Here is a 20,586-nt window from a genome sequence, read left to right as displayed (position 1 = left end):
TTTCTGACAGTTGATGAAATACTGATATGTACTGCTTGCTGTCTTTGTTTAAAAAAAATGTCCAATTTATAATAATGTTACATGCATTTTTTTTCAGTTGATTACCAGAGAACAATTCGAAGACTCATTGAAAGACTTACAAGACGATGGCTTCATTGTTGTCATGGGACGCACAAACATCAGAATCTGTTAAACTTATCTCTCCGATATTGAATTACTCCATCCATCATAAGAGATGGCAGTGAATTTTTGTTAGATTCTGTTAATAATTTAAAGAATCTCAATTCTACATCCATTGCAAATGAAAATACATGGAATCTAACAAGAAAATATCAAAAATGTAATTGAGACAAATTAATTGATTCAAACTGATAAATTGTTCTGGGCTGTAGACTAAAAATGACATTCTTGGTCATGTTGAGAAAATTATACCTTTTTTTCTGTATAAATTCACCTCCAGGTGACGGTTGCGCTTGCGAGACCGGCTATGTCAGTTTTACCAAATTTTACAGTGGAAGCAAACAACCTTCCAGTTTTGTATTCAAATGCATCAGCAAACAACATTTTAATATAACGAATAAATTTCTAAGTTCTGTAAAAAATAATTAAGCTCATTTATTTTTTATTAGTTTTGTTTAGTACAATGTACAATAATGAAAATTATTACCATTCCATGTTTGTTATATTTTCATTTAGAGTACCTATTATTGTTTTAACTTTGATCAACGATAAATGATTTACATGTTATGTAATTTACTTGCCTTTTGTTACTTTGAGGATATGTATATTTTTAAAAATAAAACAATTGAAACAGTTTAAAAAATATAATTTTTTGATTGTATACATTTAAATAAATACATTTAGTGTACTTAATGAATTATGGTCAATTTGCGCATAAGACAATAATCATATAATAGAGCGATTCTGGACGCAGTTCACACTTGGTAGACTGATGTAAATATGGGTTTTATTAGTTTAAATTTCGAGTCAAATTACAATCTAAAAATGACCATGTTGTAGTTTCACCATTTTTACCAGAAGCAAAATTGCGGAAGTAGTATTAAAAAAAAAATTTTTATAGTTAGTAGAAAATATACCAGGAGCACATTATTTTGAAGAGGTAGGTAGATCTTCAGGGTTTTCCAATAAGAGGTGTTATTTTGAAATAGCCCGCTATTTCGGTAGATGTTACTTTTGAAGCTGTAATTTTTTGACATTTGACGAGTAGAAACTACGCCATTAACCTTTCCTCATCTGTGGTGTGTATTGACTACACATTGCTTCTAATAACTTTAATAACTCTATAAATATAATATGTTCTGGGTTCAGATTTTAGGTATTCCTCCGTTATACATTTATGCACTGAATTAAAAAATAATATATTACATAGTTTTCAAATTCAATTAAAAATCAGAGTTTTTTCTTAAAAATCGGGAACAAATACACCAATACAATCAACCGTGTGATACTAAATACGCGAAGAGTGTGCGAGGAAATGACACGCTATTGATGTCCCGCTTTAATTCGCTATGCGGGAACATGAGACATCCACACTTCTGCAGTTGTAATTTTGATTTAGACCATCGATACCTACGACCGCACAGCTGTGATTGTGCCAGCCGCCAGTCGCGCCGGCCGCTAGCCAAGCCAAGCCAGTTGGCCGCGAACTGTCGTTAGATGTGGACCCTTCGCACGTTTCTTTAGCATCTGCCGATGGTTTTTTCATGTTTTCAGCAATTTAATTACAATTATTATCACTTTTGATATAAAATATAATAAACCTAATCGATTAGCTATGAATATTCATATTTTTCCGACATTAAATCGCTTATTTTGAGATGTGTATTGACTACACAGCACCGTAACGCGTGTATTTTTTTAGCACAGTAAGGGAAAGGTTAATAAAAATGGAACGATACACGCTTCAACAATGCATTGAAATTATTAAAATTCACTTGAGTGAATCAAATGCAAATCATCTTGAGTGATGAGGCCCATTTCCACCTCGGTGGCTTCGTCAACAAGCAAAATTGTCGCATCTGGGGCTCGGAAAACCCAAGAGTTATTGTTGAAAAGCTTCTCTACCCTCAACGTGTGACTGTTTGGTGCGGTTTATGGTCCGGCGGAGTCATTGGACCTTACTTTTTCAAAAATGAGGCTGTAGCAGTTACGGTGAATGGATTGCGCTATCGAGAGATGATTAATGATTTTTTATGGCCGGAATTGGATGGTATTGATCTGGACAATGTTTACTTTCAACAAGACGGCGCTACGTTATTACACAAGCAACGAAACCATTGATCTTTTACGATTGAATATCAAAATAACACCTCTTATTGGAAAACCCTGTGTATAAAAAAAATTATAGACTGTCCAACTCAGTAAATGCATATTTATGAACCATCTATCAGAGCACAAGAGCTTGAAAAGATTAAGCAAATGTATTTCACTTTGCAGTTCCTACATATTTTATAAAATTAATTAATTGTGAAATAACACAAAATAAATTAAATTTACTAGCTCACGCCAGGATTCAAACATACAACCTCCAGATGAGAGCCTTACCCCTCGACCTCGGAGGCCGTGTATTAAATAATAATCATTTCAAATAAAAATAAACACTAGTAAAGTAGGTAGTAACACAAGAGTTATGAACTATAATATATGTATTACATTTGTAAGGTTAACTTTAGAGTTTAGATTACACATCTGCCCTGATGACGGACACTGCAATGCTGTCCGAAACGTTGGCTAAAGAAGGAGGTAGCGCAACACAATGCATAATACCCCAAAAACAAATCACTATAATACTTTTGGCCGTGACAATCTCAAATCGTACCATGTATAATATATGTGTATTAATTTGACTGTTAAAACTACCACACGTTAAAATCACAATAAATTTCGAATGCAACATTATAATAATCATTTATCTCTTACAATAATACAATAATTTTAACCTTCGCATTGCTGGTGTACGTATACAATAACCACCACATGAAGCACACCGTCAGATAGTTTCTTTTAACTCGTTCACTGCGGTCCACCAACTATTGATGATCTACAATCGATTCCCCGATAATTCGTTCCCGTTAATTGATCCCCAGACAGTTGATCCCTTACACAATGATCCCCAGCAATTCGTTCCCGTCAATTGATTCCCCAGACAGTTGATCCCTTACACATCGATCCCCTGACAATTCGTTCCTGTCAAATTGATTCCCCTTACAGTTGATCCCTTCTCCAGTTGATCCCACAGACTTTGTTGTAAAATACTGTTGTCCGGGGAAGTGCACTAACTTCGCAAGAAAAGAAACACCATTTTAACAGTTAGGTATGTCTACAACTAAATAAACACAATGTTAAAAGTAAGTCTTTGGAGAAAACACGCACTGAATAAGTAAGGCTTAATAAATACACTACATTAACAAGTTTTAATTATAACAATCAAGTTTTTAAAGTCACAAATACTGCTAGATACATTAAATCAGATCTGCTTTGCGAATAAAATAAAAAGTTATTGACATGACGCACGGCAAGTACACACACATTTTTTGCATTTAAATTCAACATTGAATGACGCGGGACGGTAGATTTAGCAACCACACAAAATAATAATGCCGGCCGCCGGCAGACCAATTTTACCTGAAAAGTACCCCTAAAAGTTGGAATTTCGAAAAAAGTTATTTATCTTTTTTACTTGTACTATCAAGTAGAATCATCTCCCAAAGTTAGCGCACTTTACCCCCCAAACACCCTGTATGTAAGTGGTTGTGGCCACCCGGCTCCATGTGATATTTTGATTAATTGTTTAATAATATATTATTAAAATTCTTTTACATACCATCGTCGACCGCTGGTAGACTTATTTTTATTATTTTTTTTCATAGTTTGAACTTAAGGCGATGCACTACGTCGTGTAATATTTTAAATTGAGCCGCTATCAATAACAACCCTTACGTAAATGGCGATAAGGTTTAAATTCCCGCTTAACACCATCCGCCTGTTTTGATTTATTCAAGAAAAAAACATGGCCAAAAAGTGCCTTTTATTTTATTTTGTGGATGTTCAAGCATAAATATTTAATTTTTTTTCGATCATTTTATAAATAATTTAATTTGCCACATTATACAGTAAAATTATAACCGAAAATGTGTTTGTAAGTAGGAGATTTTGAACTTTAAAGCAGTTTTCATAGGCCTTATACATTATTTTTTCTGGGCTTATAAAAAGACTTATACAAAAAATACTCGATTATTTCAAAGGTCGAGATGTATTCTACTCTCAGTATTTAATTAAAGCATCTGAAACATTTCTAGGCGACCAAATTTTCAAACCAAACACACGATGATTTTGCATTACTACGTATGGCATCGCCTTAATGCAAATACAGCATGTACAATAAATTTAAAAAAAAATCAGATTGCATTTATCGATCTTTCACAGTATGAGAGACCGGCAAGGAACGTGTTAAAACAAATTCATTTATAGATGCGCCTACTTATAATGAATTAATCAATATGATGCAGTCAATAACGAATACAAGAAACACGTTGCATATTTTTGATTATTATTATGACCTAGTGATTGACTTAATCCAAAAAGGGACACTTACTAACATCAAAATTAAAAACTAAACATAAATCTAATGCCAGTAATAAGAAGCCATCATTCACCACTGAGATAGATATTCTTACTTCAACCTTTACAACACAACCTAACCCATCAAAGAACACGTTATGACACAATAGGCCCATACGTACACTTCAGAGCGACGGTACAATGCGTCGTGCAGAAATGTGTAACAATGGATTGCGCTGTAAACTGGTTACTTTACTTTCGAACTTTACTTTTTTGCATGGCGGCCTGGAGTGGCGCGCAGTAACGTCGCACGAAGTGGACTTACAATTGTCTACATTTTAGTGAAACTTCATGGATCACATGCGACAGCCGCGTATGTTAGGTTAAAAGAAAATTGTATTGGATGAATATTCTAAGTCATATCACATTTTGGATATTTTATCACTGAAAAAAAAAACCATATCAAAGTATTATCCCCTAATTATTTGTGGCGAGTTGATGAAAATGCTTCTTATACATACTAAAGTTATAAAAATTGCATTGATTTGCTTAACTATAATGTACTATGTGGATAATATAATATTAATTTATTAGATTCGGCCTACATAAAATCACAAGTTGATACGTTGTTCCAGTATTTCATTATATCTGTAACGTAAAGTATGTAAATAATTTTTTTTACTAATAATAAAAGTGGAAGCAATAAAGAAGTATCTCTTACAATACAAAAATTATAAAACCAAAACTTTGTTTTGATTCTTGACATATCACATTATATTGTTCTTCGTGGACAGTCATACTGCCATAGCTGCTATCCTGTCTCGTTTAGGTTTAGATTTCACGCACATTTAGCTATTTTGTCATCTTCATACTTGCAAACATCTAGCACGTATTTGTTGAAGCTCAACGGCCTGTCGAGGTTCACATGGTGGCCGGAACCCTCGATTATCTGTGGAAGTAAACAATCTTCAATCGTGGTATACGGAATGCTGGAGGTATACATTTCCATCATGGGAGACAAGTTACAGATATTTAAGGTAGAAGGGCAGATGCGATCTGTGCGATGCGAACGAAAGGCTTACCTTTAGTGTGTGGGCCTCCATAATGTCTATCAGATAACAAGGGATTACGTTTCCATCTTATTATTTATTACTGTTATATTAAAAGAAAACCATAGACAATTAACTATTGTCTTTCAAAATGATTGTAAAAATGAACATCATGGTTTACAAGAGAAAATTGAACTTGCCTCAATATTGACATAGCTGTCCTTTCTATCTTCTTGGATGGCGGGTCCCACGGTTCTGTCCACCCAGGACTTGGAACCAAAGAGCATGGTGAGAGGCACACAGCTGTCGAGGCGGTGCATCCGCCGGATGATGGGATTCTTGGCAAATGCAAAATAGTGCATCATGACGTGGAAGCCACTTTCACCGCTGCAACATAATTAAAAATTAAATTTCTATTTAAGAAGGTAAGTTCACTACAGAACACTGCACAGACAATAATTTCAGGAGTTTATGATCAGAGCAAGAAGAAATCATATATTGCCGTGTTTATTAACAACTTTAATAACTCACGTGGGCTTCTGACTGTTGCACTGGTGAATGTACTTGGGTATGAGGTCGGCCGCGTTGGGCATGATGTCCGCGAACTTGGCCACAATGTCCGCACGCAGGCGGCTCACAAAGCCCTCGCCCCAGGGGCCGGCCGCGCGCAGTGCCCACAACGGGTTTAGGGGCCGGATCAGGGCCGCTATGGCCCGAGCCCACACGGGCAGGTTGTAGTGGGAGCTCACATTCTCGGGACGCTCTGAGATGCCCCAAGCATCTGCCATCACAAGGTGATTTACTCTGTTGATAGAAAAAAATATTAAAACAAATATATACCAACTATTGTATTCTGACAATAAAAATTTTGGCCCTAACCCATAATTATACCCTTTCATTCATGGTGATCATTATCTATACACGGTGTCCGGAAACTCGTAGTACAAGCGGGGAACTGGAGAATCTACACCACATGGGGAACCCAAAAAAACATAAAGTTTTTTTTTTGAGCATTTTCAAAAAAAAAAAAAAAAAAACAAAAAAAAATATTTTTCGGCTATTTTAGGATTAAAGTTTTTTCTGGTGTTTAGGGTTGAATAACAGATGTTTTAACCCTGCAGAGCAGAAATATTTTATGATTACACCGGGTTAAATGAAGGGTGATTTCAAAATAATGCTTCAAATCCGAGTTTCTTCATTTGTTTTACTTTCAAATAGTTTTAATTAGTTGGGTACTTTGATCTTCAGTAATAATTTATAAGAATTTGATTAAAAAAAAAAAAAAAAAAATCAACTTCAAACTCGATTTACTCGATAACGAAAGCTCAAAAAAAAAAAAAAATTATACTACAAAATCGACTCCAAATGTGATGTAGATTCACCAGTTTCCCGCTTGTACTACGAGTTTCCGGACACCCTGTATAAATAAAAATGTTAATGTTGGTTTGTTCAAAATCTTAAGTCTCCGAAAGATCTTCACCAATTGCTTTGAAATTTTGACACAACGTTGCATTTGAATACGTGTGTTTTTATTTACCTACTAGTGGACCCGGGTAGACGTTGTCCTGCCGTAGACCGAAAAATATCGTAAGCTTACACAATTTAAACATTAATTATGACTCTTTTTTCCTATAAAAATCATTAAAATCGCATTAAATAATGTTGGGCTATATTGTTTCTCTATCTGCCCAGACAAATTGAGCCACAGCAACGCGTGGCGGGGTACAGCTAGTTTATAATAAATTAGCTTTTGTTTGCGCAAACCTAACTTAACCTACAAACTGCATTAGACTAACTAGATTTTGCTACCATAATCGTTCAATCTCATTAAAATAAAATTTAAGGACAAAATTGTATAAGGCTTTGTAAATAGTTTTGCATAAAAAAAGGTACTTTATTATATCCGTCACCGTGACTGAACTGGTATAGGCTTTGTAAATATGCTACTGGACCACTTAACCCTTGATTTACCCGGTAGGTCCCTGGGTCTCCATAGAAAACTTTCAGCGCTCATAAAACCGTTTGTTTTTGGAATTATAAAATGTGCGTTCCAGTACCTTCACGCAGTGACGTGCCAAACGCTAGGGAGAGCAGACATCGATGTGCGTGGCTCCGATAGGTGAGTAATCACGCTACTGGAGTCCGTGGGACTCCACCGGGGTATTAATGTTACAGTTTTAGCCTATTTACGGTATTTAGCTGTTTATAGCTGAGGATACGGCATCAGGATGTACTCCACGTTATACGGGGGCTCGATGTTAACAAAGCTAGTGGACCTGATGGAATACCTGCCCTGGTATTGCAGAGGTGTGCTGCGGAAATAGTTCCAGTTTTGACAAAGCTCTTCAAAATGTTCCTGAAGTGTGGCACTGTGCCCTCTGGTTGGAAAAAAGCGGTCATTCACCCGGCCAACTACCGCCCCATAGCGATCACATCAGTTCTGTCCAAAGTGATGGAACGTGTGATCAACGACAAACTGCTCACATACCTCGGGAAGAACAAAATTATCAACGACCGTCAATACGGATTCCGGCGGAACCGCTCGTGCGGTGATCTTCTCGCGTATGTGTCGCATGTTTGGGGGCGGTGCCTGGAACGTTACGGTGAGACCCAAACGGTCGCACTAGACATATCCAAGGCCTTTGACCGGGTCTGGCACCGAGGACTTGTCAACAAATTGCCTTCTTACGGACTTCCCGCATCCCTGTGTACGTGGATTGCTGACTTTTTAAGGGATTCAGTCTTAAGTCGATTCAGGCAGTTGCTGACGGTTTCACCTCATCCTCACACTCTATAAACGCTGGCGTCCCACAGGGATCGGTTCTGTCTCCGACTTTGTTTTTGTTGCACATCAATGACCTTTTGACATGTGCACCAATTCATTGTTACGCGGATGACAGTACAGTTCATGATAGCTGGCCTCTGACAGCGAAAGCTGGCCTCTCAGAAGCTGGGCGTACTGTAGATAGGGCCCGCAGATACTTTAATAGTACACAACTGCTGACCCTGTACAAATCGCAAGTGCGCCCTACTGTCGAATTTGGCAGCCATCTCTGGTCCGGAGCCCCTAACCTGCAACATAGGTCTCTCAACACGCATGTTCACTCCTTCCTTTCCTCAAAAAGACCATTCATAGAGTATTCCCAAAGATGACATAGGCCCTGAGGGAAATTATTTTCTTCAGGGCCTCCTGTGTGGAGTTAATATAAATAAAAAATAAAAAAAAATAAATAAAAAAAAATTTCCCCGGAATGAGAGAAAGTATTGTCACCTGTGTCCACCGCGTGTAAAAAGGAAAACTGTATATATTTGCCATAGTTGTACTAAGCCTGTGTTCCTTGGCTGTACAAAAAATAAGCAATGACTGTGTCACCAACCGTGACTGGAAGGTCTTGCACGTTTTTTTTTTTTTGTTCGAACCATGTTTTTTTTTGCTTTTTATAAGAATTGATTATGTTTTTGTTATATTTCTTTAAAAATTGTTTTTGAAATCTTGAGACTAGAAGTTAGGTCTCGTAATTTTGTTACAAAAAGTGCCATATTCTGGAAGTCCCTTAATAAAAGGCCGTGATTCTATAATTTTAAGTAAAAACCTATGCCATTGTTAAACCAAATATATAATAAACAAATTTAACTAGAATTTCATTTAAAAAAGTGTTTTATTTCATGTTAAATTAACGATTTTATTTCCGGGAGTCCTGGGGACTCCATCAGGTAAATTGTGTATGTATGAAGTCACAGGAGTAAATCAAAGGTTAAGTGCCAGATTAGTGAGATTCTAATGTACTACATAAGGGTTATTTCCAACACATTTTATTATCTGACTTCATCAGATAAAAAAGTTAATTATAATAATCATACATATTATATATTTTATCTTATCTACAAATAATTCTATATCATCAATCTGTTAGTTCATTCCATCATTCTTGTGTACATCTAAATGATATCTGCTTATACTTTTTATCAATTACCGCAGTTCCGCAGAAAGGATTGGACTATGTTTTCATGTTGCAACAATTTCCACCGTAGTTTGCAATAATTTAATTTAACATAAATTTATTAAATAATTGTAATCAATTAACATGGGTAGCGTTGAATGTCATTGAAAGTTAGGTATATACACAGTGTCCGGAAACTTGTAGTACAAGCGAGAAACTGGTAAACTGGACACTGTAAAGCTGGGGGTGTAGCACAGTGAAATCGATAACTTTACAATATTGGATTGGTAGGCATAACCACCGATGATTTTATAACGATGTCTCGAGCACGGTAGCATTGTTGATACCCAGACCGATGTTGATAATGCAACAAATCAGAATCCGATATACACTGGCGCATCTCTATGAATTGACATTCCTTTTGTTTCTCGGAACTGGAACGGAATCAATTGATCGTGACTTAAATGAATTAATTATGTCTATGGATCATGTATACGATTTCTACGAGTTTAGTTAGTTCTCCCTCATTCATTAATAAGCCAGTTATTTTACATAACTAATGACATTATCCAAAAACTTATCCAACACCTTCGAGCCCGCATTAAAAGTAGCGGCTTTTGTCTACCGACTGCCGGAAACATATTCTGCTTGCAAATATCGCTAACTGACCATAGATTATGGATTTCGTCAATATCATATTGACACAGGGCTTTTTTGATTGTCTGTGCTAGACCTCCCGATCACTGCAATCTTATAGAATGTGGAAAAAATAAAAATATAATAAAATTTTGTTGGAAAAGTGCATATTTCCAAAGTTTCCGTGTAAAGTTCTTGAAAACTTCGTTCATCTATTCCTTTTAAAAGAAGTACGCATCAGACTTAAATCTGCATGCCACAAAAAAACTATGTTCACCAATTCAAGTCAACAAACTGTAGACCAATAAAAAGTGGAACCAAGATAAAAATGATATTATATATTATATATTGACCGAACGATTAGTCATAATAGACCCGATATTGTTTTACATGACAAAATTAAAAAAATAACTTACATCATTGATGACGCTATTCCAAATTCCTGTAATATTCAATAATCTGTTAATGAAAAAATACACAGATTTAGGAAATTAAATTAAAAGAATTTGGCATTCTCAGACTATAAAAATAATACCATTTGTTATTTCGGCTACTGGCATTATACCTAGCTCTCTCATTCGAAATTTAGGCGCATTAGATCTGTTAAAGAATTTATACATAAAAATGCAAAAATCAGTCATTTTAAATACATGTAGAAGAAGGATTTATAGGTCCAATTAGAAGTTCTACCGAGCCGAACCCTCTGATATGAAAATATCTGGAGTCAGTCAATTATTTTCCCATTTGATCTCTGGTGAGTTGACGTGTTGTTTTTGTATTTATTATGCTTATATAATGCACTTGCATAATGTAGATTGACTAGATGATCATTTGTGGAAAAGTGTGTGTAAGGGTTTAGTTTTTCCTATGGGGAAGATTTAACCCGGACATAAAGTCGGAAAAAAAAGTTCAATGAACAAAAGCCGTTTCAAACAAATTTAACTGAGCAATTTTGTCCAAGTACTTGTATACATCAGCGGGATTAGATAGCCGGTACAACATTATGTGCATAATAGATCACAGGCAGGTCTTCATCCAATCAAATTCAAGCAACACATTCAATAAATTAGTGATGGGTCTGATTGCATTGTGTGCCGGGCACTGCTAAACAAGTGACTAGGTACCACAGTTACAACTCTTACCAGTGCCACACCAGTCCAGTACAGCACTAAATCGACAGGACAAAAGCAGGATGGATTCATTACACAGTTTCCTAAACTTTTTCAATTCCCCCTTTTCAAAAACTTTTTTTTTCTTACAGTAAAAATGCAAGGCTGATGCGTAATCAGTAAGATTAAGAAAGGGACGTTTAGATAGTATGGGCATTTAGAGTGGATGAATGAAGAAAAGGGTGTAAGAGGATATATAAATGGTAGGAGAAGTCGGGGAAGCCTTAGGAAGGGTTCCATGATATTTCATCATAATGACAAATAAAAGATATAGAGTCTTTAAAAGTGATGAAAGAAAAACTAGGTTAAATAATTACCTAAGTAACCTATTTAACCTAGTTTTTGTTTCATCAATTTTCATGATTTTATATCACTTTTTGTAGGTGTGTTGAACTGTCATTTTGATGAGATAATATTATTATTTTAAGAAAAAATATTATTTTAAGAAATTCTGTAACAAATCAATTTATTTAAAAATAAATAACTTGTGAACGGTGTTCGTTTTATTGCAAACTTTGATTTAACAATTGCAAATAAAAAAAATGTTTGAATGAAGATAGTAAAAGTTCGTGGAGACTGAGAGATAAAATGCTAAACATAGCTGCTTCTGACGTTAATAGTATTATCTGTTTACCGATATTAAAATGGACAGTAATTACGTTATCATATCTGAAACCGAGATTATGCACTTTCACAAAATTGCAAGCGGGGAACACAAAAACTATCTATTCATATTTATATTAAAGTAACTACTTAACTGCCACGTCATCTCTCTGCAGGGGTAAGTTCAGAGGATAGAAAGCCAGACAACTCTGTCGTGGCACACTCTTTGCTTAATTCACATTTATACGTACTGACTCACTGTGAGAATTGGCCAAGGATTGCAAGAGAATTTTAAACAAAGCTAAGAGCGATAACTTCCAAAGAATTGGCAAAAAGCTGACAGACTGTACCACTGGTAGCCATTCTTTCTGGTCGCTCGCTGGGTCAATCAGGAGAATTTTAAGCAGGACTACTTTCCCATCTCGGAACATGCTTGGCTAACTCGGCCAGAGAAAAAGTTGAGTTCTTGGCAAATTTTTTGCAGAAAACTCAACTCTTCAAGATAACGGTCTGGCACTGGGGACTTGTCAGGAACTTACTATCGTAAGGGATCCATCCAACCCTGCTTGGTTGGATTGCGGACTTCCTCAAGGAAAAAAAATTCAGTCCGCAGTTATTATTATTATTATGTGCAGAGCAGGCAGCATTCTGCTGATGCGCTCATATCTGATTTCACAACAAGTTTGACAGTAATTGAGTTGTTTTAAGTTTGAACTAATTCCTTTCTTCTCTCCAAATGTGAATCCAATAGAGCTTTGAATTGATTTATATTTGTTGCATCGATGACATGTTATGGGAGTTTGTTCCAAGCATCCACTACTCTATTTGCAAGGAAGTGTTTTCTAGGATTAGATGCAAAAGGCGTTTTGGTAATTTTTTTTGAGTGTCCACGGAGATTTATATTTTTATTAGTAGTGAAGATTTCTTGGATGCTAGGGCAACTGTAATGTCCAGATAAAATTTTGAAAGTCTCGATCAAGTCACCCCTTTCTCTTCTTTCTTGTAAGGTTGGTAATCTTAGTTCCTTGAGTCTATCTTCGTATCGTAGATCTTTCAGAGCTCTTGGTATTTTGTCTCTGTACTCTCTCTAACAGATTTATATCCTTTGCGAAGTAAGGACTCCATATTTGGAAGGCATATTCCAGGAGAGGTCGCACATATGTTTTATATATTTTTAACATCATGTCCGGTGTTAGATCAAGGAAGGTTTTCCTGATTAGATATGTTAGTGAATTTGCTCTTTTCACAATTCCAGCGATGTGTGGTTCCCATTTCAAGTCCTGTGATATGGTAACTCCTAAGTCTTGTTGTAATGTCACTGCTTTTAGAGGTGTTCCATTAAGTTTGGCAAGTTGACGGCTCTTCTTGCTCTCTGCACAAAATCAATGCAGGGGTCTGGTGCAATTTGATGGGAGCACCCTTCCCATTAAAGGCTCCATTGAAATGCTTGGAGTGAGTATCTCAGACGGGTACAAATACCGAAGTTACATAAAAGCCGGGCATCTTGTACAGGGCTAAAAGATTCTTCAATAGTGACCAGGTGCTACCTCTGTACACATCTCAAGTACATCCATAAATTATTACTTCTGCAAACGAGGGCGGTCTGTCTGATTGACAATCCGTTGTTAAGAGACTGATTACCATCTTTAATGCAATGTAGGTATGCTGAGTCTGTTCAACAAGTATTTCAACAAAGAAGCCAGCAGCATTAATCCCTTATCTACCAGCATTTTTTATCCTTCATATTATAATCATACACTAAAGACGGGTTGTTTCGGAGAATTTGAACAATTCATCAAATTTCAACATTCATTTTGGGGTTCTGTGAAAGTTCAATTCAAATTCTGTTATTGTATCATTATAGGCTAGATGCTTGACAAAACTTAAATAAAAACAGAACTTGAAAAAATCTTTCACAGAGCTTGGAAATGAATGTTGAAATTTGATGAACTGTTCAAATTCTTCGAAACAACCCATCCTTACTGTGATAAGCTTTTGTATTACATCACGTAATATTAGAAGTCAGGATTTATTTCAGTGCAGAAATTCTAGGACTAACTACCATAATATATACGCGTTATTGCCCAGAACACTAATGGACGGTGATAATTACGCCAAGTCAGTGAAAATTTTCAATTTATCACTTAATAAATACAAAAACATTCTTGCTGGGGTAGTTCAGTTAAGCATAATGTTATTTATTTTTCAAACTGTGTAACAATAATATAACTGTATGTAATTTTACTAACTATTCATATGAAAATGTCTAAAATGGGCGTTAATAAATAAAAATGTCAATGTTTGTTTGTTCAAAATCTTAAATCGTCGAAGTTTTTCGAAGATTGCTTTGCAATTTTGACACAACTTTACATTTGAATACGCTAGTGGTTTTATATAAATATTTTGAAAAACAGTGCCATCCGTTGCACGTAAAAGAACATGTGCTATTGTTTCTCTATCTGCGCAGACGCAGGGTACAGCTAGTAATAAATAAATAATCAGACGTTGAGTTTCTATAATTGGATTGCTTTCAAAAACTTATCAATGAATGGAAGTATATTATGTTGTTAGTTAATGTGATGGTCACCTGTTTGGGTACTGCATGGCGTATGACACGGAGATGAACCCCCCGAGGCTGTGCCCCACCAGGATGAACTTGTCCAGCTTCATGACCCGCCGCCACTCCTCCAGCGCAGCCACCATCTGCATCTCCACCACCTTGGGCTCCGAGCTGAACGTGGGACGCGAACTGCTTGCGAATCCTGGAACCATAATAAATAATAAAGGTAATCAACTCATTTACTTGTTATTTACAAAACAGTCTATAATCAGAACAATTGAAAACTGAGACTGTTTGAACAATTGAGAGTTTGATGTTTTGATAGTCGAAAACTTTATTCTTTTTATCTTTCAAATCAAGTTACTGTGGATTTACCAATATCATATTCTCTAGCTAACTTCGTACAACTTTTTTTGCTAAGGCCCGTTATATAATTTGCTTTTAACCCATGGACTGCCGATGGGTCTTGTTTGAATAATTTGCGATCCGAGTTTGACCTTAACGCTTCGAAAAATTAATGAAAAACAAAATCAGCATCTATGGTCTAATAAAGCTTTGGTTTCCACTAATATTTTTCTGTTTTATGCTACGGCTTTCAACAGGTTAAGCTCGGCAAAGGTTGGAGTGTCGAGGTAAGTGTGGATTAGCGCATAAATCTGTATGTAGGTCATAAGCATGGACATCACCGATATTACACGTTTTGTCTATGATTTTAATGGAAGAATGTGTTTCTTTTTTAATGCAAAACAGAACTACTGTCATCAAAAAGTCAACGATCACAGTTCATCTTTACGCAAGTTTAGTTTAATTAATTTTTATAAAAAGTTCTCCACTTCAAATAGCATTGTGTTATATGTGAGGGTAATAATAATTGTAAATAGTAACTTTTTTTTAAATCCACTAAGTAGATATACATGATCTATCAGCATGTACCCGAAAGATGTATATGTACATATACGTCATTTTGCTGCCCGGAGATATTTAATTCAATTTTAAAAAATATATATCTTTCACATGTCGCCATTGATCCCACTACCACACGTCGCACGTCACACGTCTGTACGGTGCTGCTAGAACGAGACGGAGTGGGTATCACATTATGCATTAGGTAAACAGTGGCGACTTGTGATAGAAAAATATTTTTTTGTCAATTGAAGAAAAATGTCATCGGATAGCAAGATGATATCTACATTTTTCACCCTAATTATGGAGTACATGAACCATCTCTATCAAGAACTGCTAAAATAAATATGAACAAAAAATAAAACATGTCTGTCTACTTACCCAATACGTCGATGGCATGAACAGGTCTTTCTGCCGACAGTTGGTCAAGGTTCATGACCCACAACGCCACCCCGGATCCCATGCCATGGAGCAGCACCAGCGGAGTCTTGGTGGATTCCTCGTTCATGGAGATGGTCCATATCCGGTCGTCTTTGCCCACAATGGGACCGATGTGTATGTAACGCCCATTGTAGGGCTTTTTTAAATCTGTAAGTAAAGAAGTTCAACATTATTTATAGGCCCCGAGTGACCTAGTTAGTAGCTGACCATGCAGTAAAATTTACTAAAAACCAATCTATTAATCTACAACAATTTTTTTATTTTGAAGGGCCTCTTTCTAATAAAAAAATCATATTGAACGGTATTACGAGGGTCATCGAGAAAGTTAGGTTGAAATTCGCAGGATACTTCACAAATATATTAAACTATTTTTCAACATTAGCACCGTCGAGATTGAGACATTTCTGTAGTCGGGGCACCAGCTTTTGTATGCCAGTGTCATAGACCTCTGCCGCCAGCTCTTTCAGCTACTTCTTCACAGCTTCCTCGATCTCCTGATCGTTGGAAAAACATTTCCCACCCAAAAAGTCCTTTTGAATAGGGGGGTGGGTGACAATATCCCATCCAAACCTGACCTGGCGTTGTGTTGACTCCCGGGTCAGAATTCCCCTGCAACGGTTCTGAATTTTTCTGACGCCACTGAAGCGATTGTCTTTTGGATTCTGGGTTGTAGTGACACGCCCACGTCTCATCCCGCGTCACGATAGAGTCCAGAAAATTTTCCCTCCCTCCTGTGCAAAAAGATCCAAAAATTCACGTGGATCTCGCATGGACGAGAGTTGGCAGGAGCGCGCGACAACCTCTCCATCGGAAGAATTTACTTTGACTGAACAAAATGGCCGACAAACACGTGGGACCAAACAAACTCATCCAAAATTTCAAAAAAAATTTCCCCCAACTTCAGGAGTCTCTCAAACCTTACTTTCTGGATACCACAGACCTGTGAAAGATTACGGGATATTTTAATAAGGAATTTGAGTAAAAAAATTTTTGACTTTCAAAAAATATGTTCGTGTAGATCAAAAAACGCCGATTCTGAATATACATATATATTTCAATATTTTTTCTCTCTGAATTAATAAATTGTCATTGAAAAATTATTTTAAAGCTCTATTGTGTAAACGCTCCATGATTGGTCCAAACAAATGTACTTACTTATCCTAGGGAACCTTATTTGAACATTTAAAATGTATAAGTTTTTGTCATGCTTTAAAAAAAATTTGCATTAAGAGGTTTAGGAAAATTATTTATTATTTATTTATTTCTACTTACGGGATAGAATTTCTTTTTCCACAGATCGAAGAAGTGGCAGAGAGAACTTGGACCAGTTACACCATTTTGACTGGTCACTGAAACAAACCAAAATATATATTAGTTCTACCAAGGAAGCACTGAAGAAAATAATCTCCCTCATGGCCTATGTAATCTTTCGGTATGCTGTGTGGGGGGTCTTCTTAATAAAATAAAGGAAAGGAAGTTCTGGAAAGAAAACAGATGTGAGTGTTGGGTAGGAATCTGAAGATCAGTATGTCCAAGAGTGACGGATGTACAAATCCATTTCTCCCACTGCGGTGCAAAGCAATGGGTCGAAAGAGTCCTGCTGGTGAGGTCAAAGGGTCTCCCTCAATCAGTGTCTCCCGATCCGGCCCGACATGCAGTAGATGGGCAGACGTATCCATAGCCAACCTCACCATGAACCTGGGCACCCCTGCTAAGTCACCAAACGTAGAAAACCACTTGAGGTGATATATCGCAGATGTGTTGGTTATCCAATAAATGGTTACCGGATACGGCGTTACTCATACCCGCCTGCCAAAAAAAAAAATCAAAACTAGTTTGAAAAACTTTGAAAATCTCCATAGTATCGGTGTACACAAATACATTCCAACATATTATCTACTTTAAAATGATTTGCCTGTACAAGATTTTAAATTATTCAATTTCATAAATGGAAGTTTCCACTCTAACCTCTCGAGTGCCGACGTGTCCTTAACTATCCCGCAGCCAAGTGGGGGAGCAGGTAGTACCCAAAATTACTATCCTCCTTATATTAGATTTAACATATTTTTATTTATTTATTTATTGGACAATTTGTATAGCGCCGCTTTTGTGAGATATCACCTCAGGGGCGCTATACAGTTGATGCAGGTATTACAAAAAATATAAATATTACAAAAGTGAAGTTAACTTAAATAAAATGAAGTACAGGAACAGGCGACACGAAGATAGAAGATGGAGACTCTGCAGCAAGAATCTTTGGTGGTGAAGAAACTGGACCAGCTGCTGCAGCGAGAGAGTCCACCGCATCCACCAACAGTGCCAGCACGAGGTTCGTCATCCGTCCAGGTATGTGTCTGCTGTTAATAAAGCGCTGACACCTCACATAGATAAGAGACCATGGCAGCACTGCTGTGACGTTCGGCAAGTCCATCATTCATCTCCATGTAATCCTGTTCCTGGTGATTGTTGAAGTGGTGCATTCTGACCGGAATAAAAAGCGACGGTCGGGATAATAAATTACCATGGGCTTAACAAAACACTTGCTAGGGCCTTCAGAGTTTCCGAGAATTCCGTTGAAAACATCTGGGGTGCATTTACCGATCGACGTTCGTTTTGAATGTAGATTATTTTTGAGCAAAATTCACGAATATTCACTTTTAACACACTGCACAACACAAAGCGGTTGGAGAAAGCATTATAACGCGTCCGGCTGCCACAAAGGGCGCTACACATAAATAAACTTAGTATTTTATGTATTTCTGCGCAAATACATAAGTTACAATTAATAATTGACTGAATAATTGGGATTTCTATAGCTTAAAAGCACATAAGACAAATGCACGGGGTCGTCAGAAGACCCACTCGTTTACGAACGTTTTGTTTAGCATCTTCGCCTGTCAAGAGTTAAGGATACATTAAAAAAAAACTATAAACATAACTAGATATTCTGGAAACTACATACTTAAGGTGGATTAAATACTATTTTTATAAATAGATGTATTGTATTAATCCAATTTTTCAATTTAAAATCTTTATTTAAATTAGGTCGTCTTCGTCTCGTTTTTATGTAAGTGTGTGGAACAAGCTACCGGCATCTGTTTTTCCTTCTTCTTATAATCTAGGCCTTTTCGAGAACCGAATTAATAAATCCATTTTTACAGCCCTTAAACCGCCTCACATCGCTACCCAACCGGGTGGCCAAGGGCGGATCCAGCTTTGGCGCCAGGGGGGGGTCACGTAGTCGTGGTCAAGTTTTTTTTTTTTTTTTTTTAAATAAAGACAAACATTCCCGGGTTACGAATAACCCAACAATAACTCCTACCACCACCACAGAAAGCCGAAAATGCTTGCTTGTGTTGTGATGGAGGACTTAGGTCCGGTCAGTTACAGTTACAAGAAGTTATAATTTAATTTTGATAATAATATATACAAGTAAAAAGTAGGTATTGTTGGATATGGTAACACTAGGTATATCATTAAGATTGTCTTTTGCTCCGCAAGCCCGGGCGGCGTAGGCTCGTGTAATGTCAATTGTCAACCAATACAGTACAGATTACAATTATTAATCGTGTTCTTATTTCACCACAATATAACATGGTGTCAGGTGTGTCTTCAACATAGTATTGTGTGTAGGAATCTTGCAACTTTTTGAATTTCCTTTTCCTCGTTGTAGTTATTCGCCATCATATATAAAAGAAATGATTGCTTAAAACGTTTCCACTCGCCAACCATATCCGTAGCATTCTGCATTTGCAGAATTTGACTCGACATTATTATTGTAACACTTTGCTTGTCACGACAAAATAGACAAATAATAACAGCTTGTTGACCGTTATTTCTTTGCTTCCTGGTAAAGAATTTGAATCGTTCCACTGTAATATTCACTGTAGGTATGAAGTGTCTATCCAGTCTATCGAAGAGTAGAATAATGCCTTCCAGCGTGCTCTTCTCAATAGTGAGGCCGAATGAATTAAAAATTTGAACTCCTTTAGGACCAATCGTGTGCAGCAAATGTTATTAATAAATGTAAGTACTGTACTTCCATATTTAAGAGGAATATAAACGCTGGAAATATTTCGATTCTTGTGCATTATAAATTTTAAAACCGAGCGCCTTGCACCGTCATATTTTGGCCTGATTTGCACGAGGCAAGTAATTTGAAATAAATATTGTTGCCATGACGCGGTGCTTGCAATACGTAAGAAGCGCCCAGCGAGATCTCCGTTCGCCGATGCTTCCATACGCTTGTTAATACCTTGTTACCTGGTGGATGAATACCGTCCATTCTATTTTGCCAGCAGCGGCCGAGCCGGCAGCGTAGTCAATATTATCGACAATCCTCAAACTATGGGGAACGCTAATAAAAGTAAGTATTTATAAAATTTGAATTGATTTTATTTATTTACAATCCAAACAAAAATATTCTGAAAGTGAATTATTAATAGGTACATATAAATATTAATAAAAAGAAACTTGATTAAGTTAAATATAATATGTATATATATATTAACAAAATGTAACTAATACGTTCTTTTACAAAACTAGGTATATGTACTTTTATCAAATTTACATACACTTTATCAAATTTCCACATCTAAAATTTTTGTAAAATTTATTTACAAATAAATTTTTTGGAAACAAATCAACAAACCAATCTCAATATTAGAAATGATGATGGAACAACTCACAGCTAGGTTTAAATA

At 36.4% G+C, this 20,586-nt stretch overlaps 2 protein-coding genes across 3 annotated transcripts in view; one reads left to right on the top strand and one right to left on the bottom strand.

Moving 5' to 3' along the window:
* Nucleotides 1-802, top strand: part of dpa (disc proliferation abnormal) — a 33,390-nt gene extending 32,588 nt beyond the window's left edge. Inside the window, exon 15 of the mRNA XM_089638973.1 lies at nucleotides 98-802. Coding sequence (XP_089495099.1) covers nucleotides 98-193 — 96 coding nt within the window. The 3' untranslated portion in view covers nucleotides 194-802. The remainder of the gene's footprint in view (nucleotides 1-97) is intronic.
* Nucleotides 803-1,904: 1,102 nt separating this feature from the next.
* LOC149418743 ((Lyso)-N-acylphosphatidylethanolamine lipase-like) overlaps nucleotides 1,905-20,586 on the bottom strand; it is a 36,832-nt gene continuing 18,150 nt past the window's right edge. For both annotated transcript variants that reach the window (XM_089638641.1, XM_089638640.1), the window contains exons 2-7: nucleotides 17,156-17,232; nucleotides 15,824-16,030; nucleotides 14,567-14,741; nucleotides 6,162-6,434; nucleotides 5,831-6,017; nucleotides 1,905-5,530 (exon numbers count right to left, since the gene is read on the bottom strand). In XM_089638641.1, the coding sequence (XP_089494767.1) occupies nucleotides 5,420-5,530; nucleotides 5,831-6,017; nucleotides 6,162-6,434; nucleotides 14,567-14,741; nucleotides 15,824-16,030; nucleotides 17,156-17,232 (1,030 nt within the window). In that variant the 3' untranslated portion in view covers nucleotides 1,905-5,419. The remainder of the gene's footprint in view (nucleotides 5,531-5,830; nucleotides 6,018-6,161; nucleotides 6,435-14,566; nucleotides 14,742-15,823; nucleotides 16,031-17,155; nucleotides 17,233-20,586) is intronic.

The sequence above is a fragment of the Hesperophylax consimilis genome, chromosome 13 (assembly GCF_061612785.1).
Source record: "Hesperophylax consimilis isolate HC1 chromosome 13, BYU_Hcon_1.0, whole genome shotgun sequence".
NCBI classification, from domain to species: domain Eukaryota; kingdom Metazoa; phylum Arthropoda; class Insecta; order Trichoptera; family Limnephilidae; genus Hesperophylax; species Hesperophylax consimilis.
This window is presented reverse-complemented; position numbering and strand designations above follow the sequence as displayed.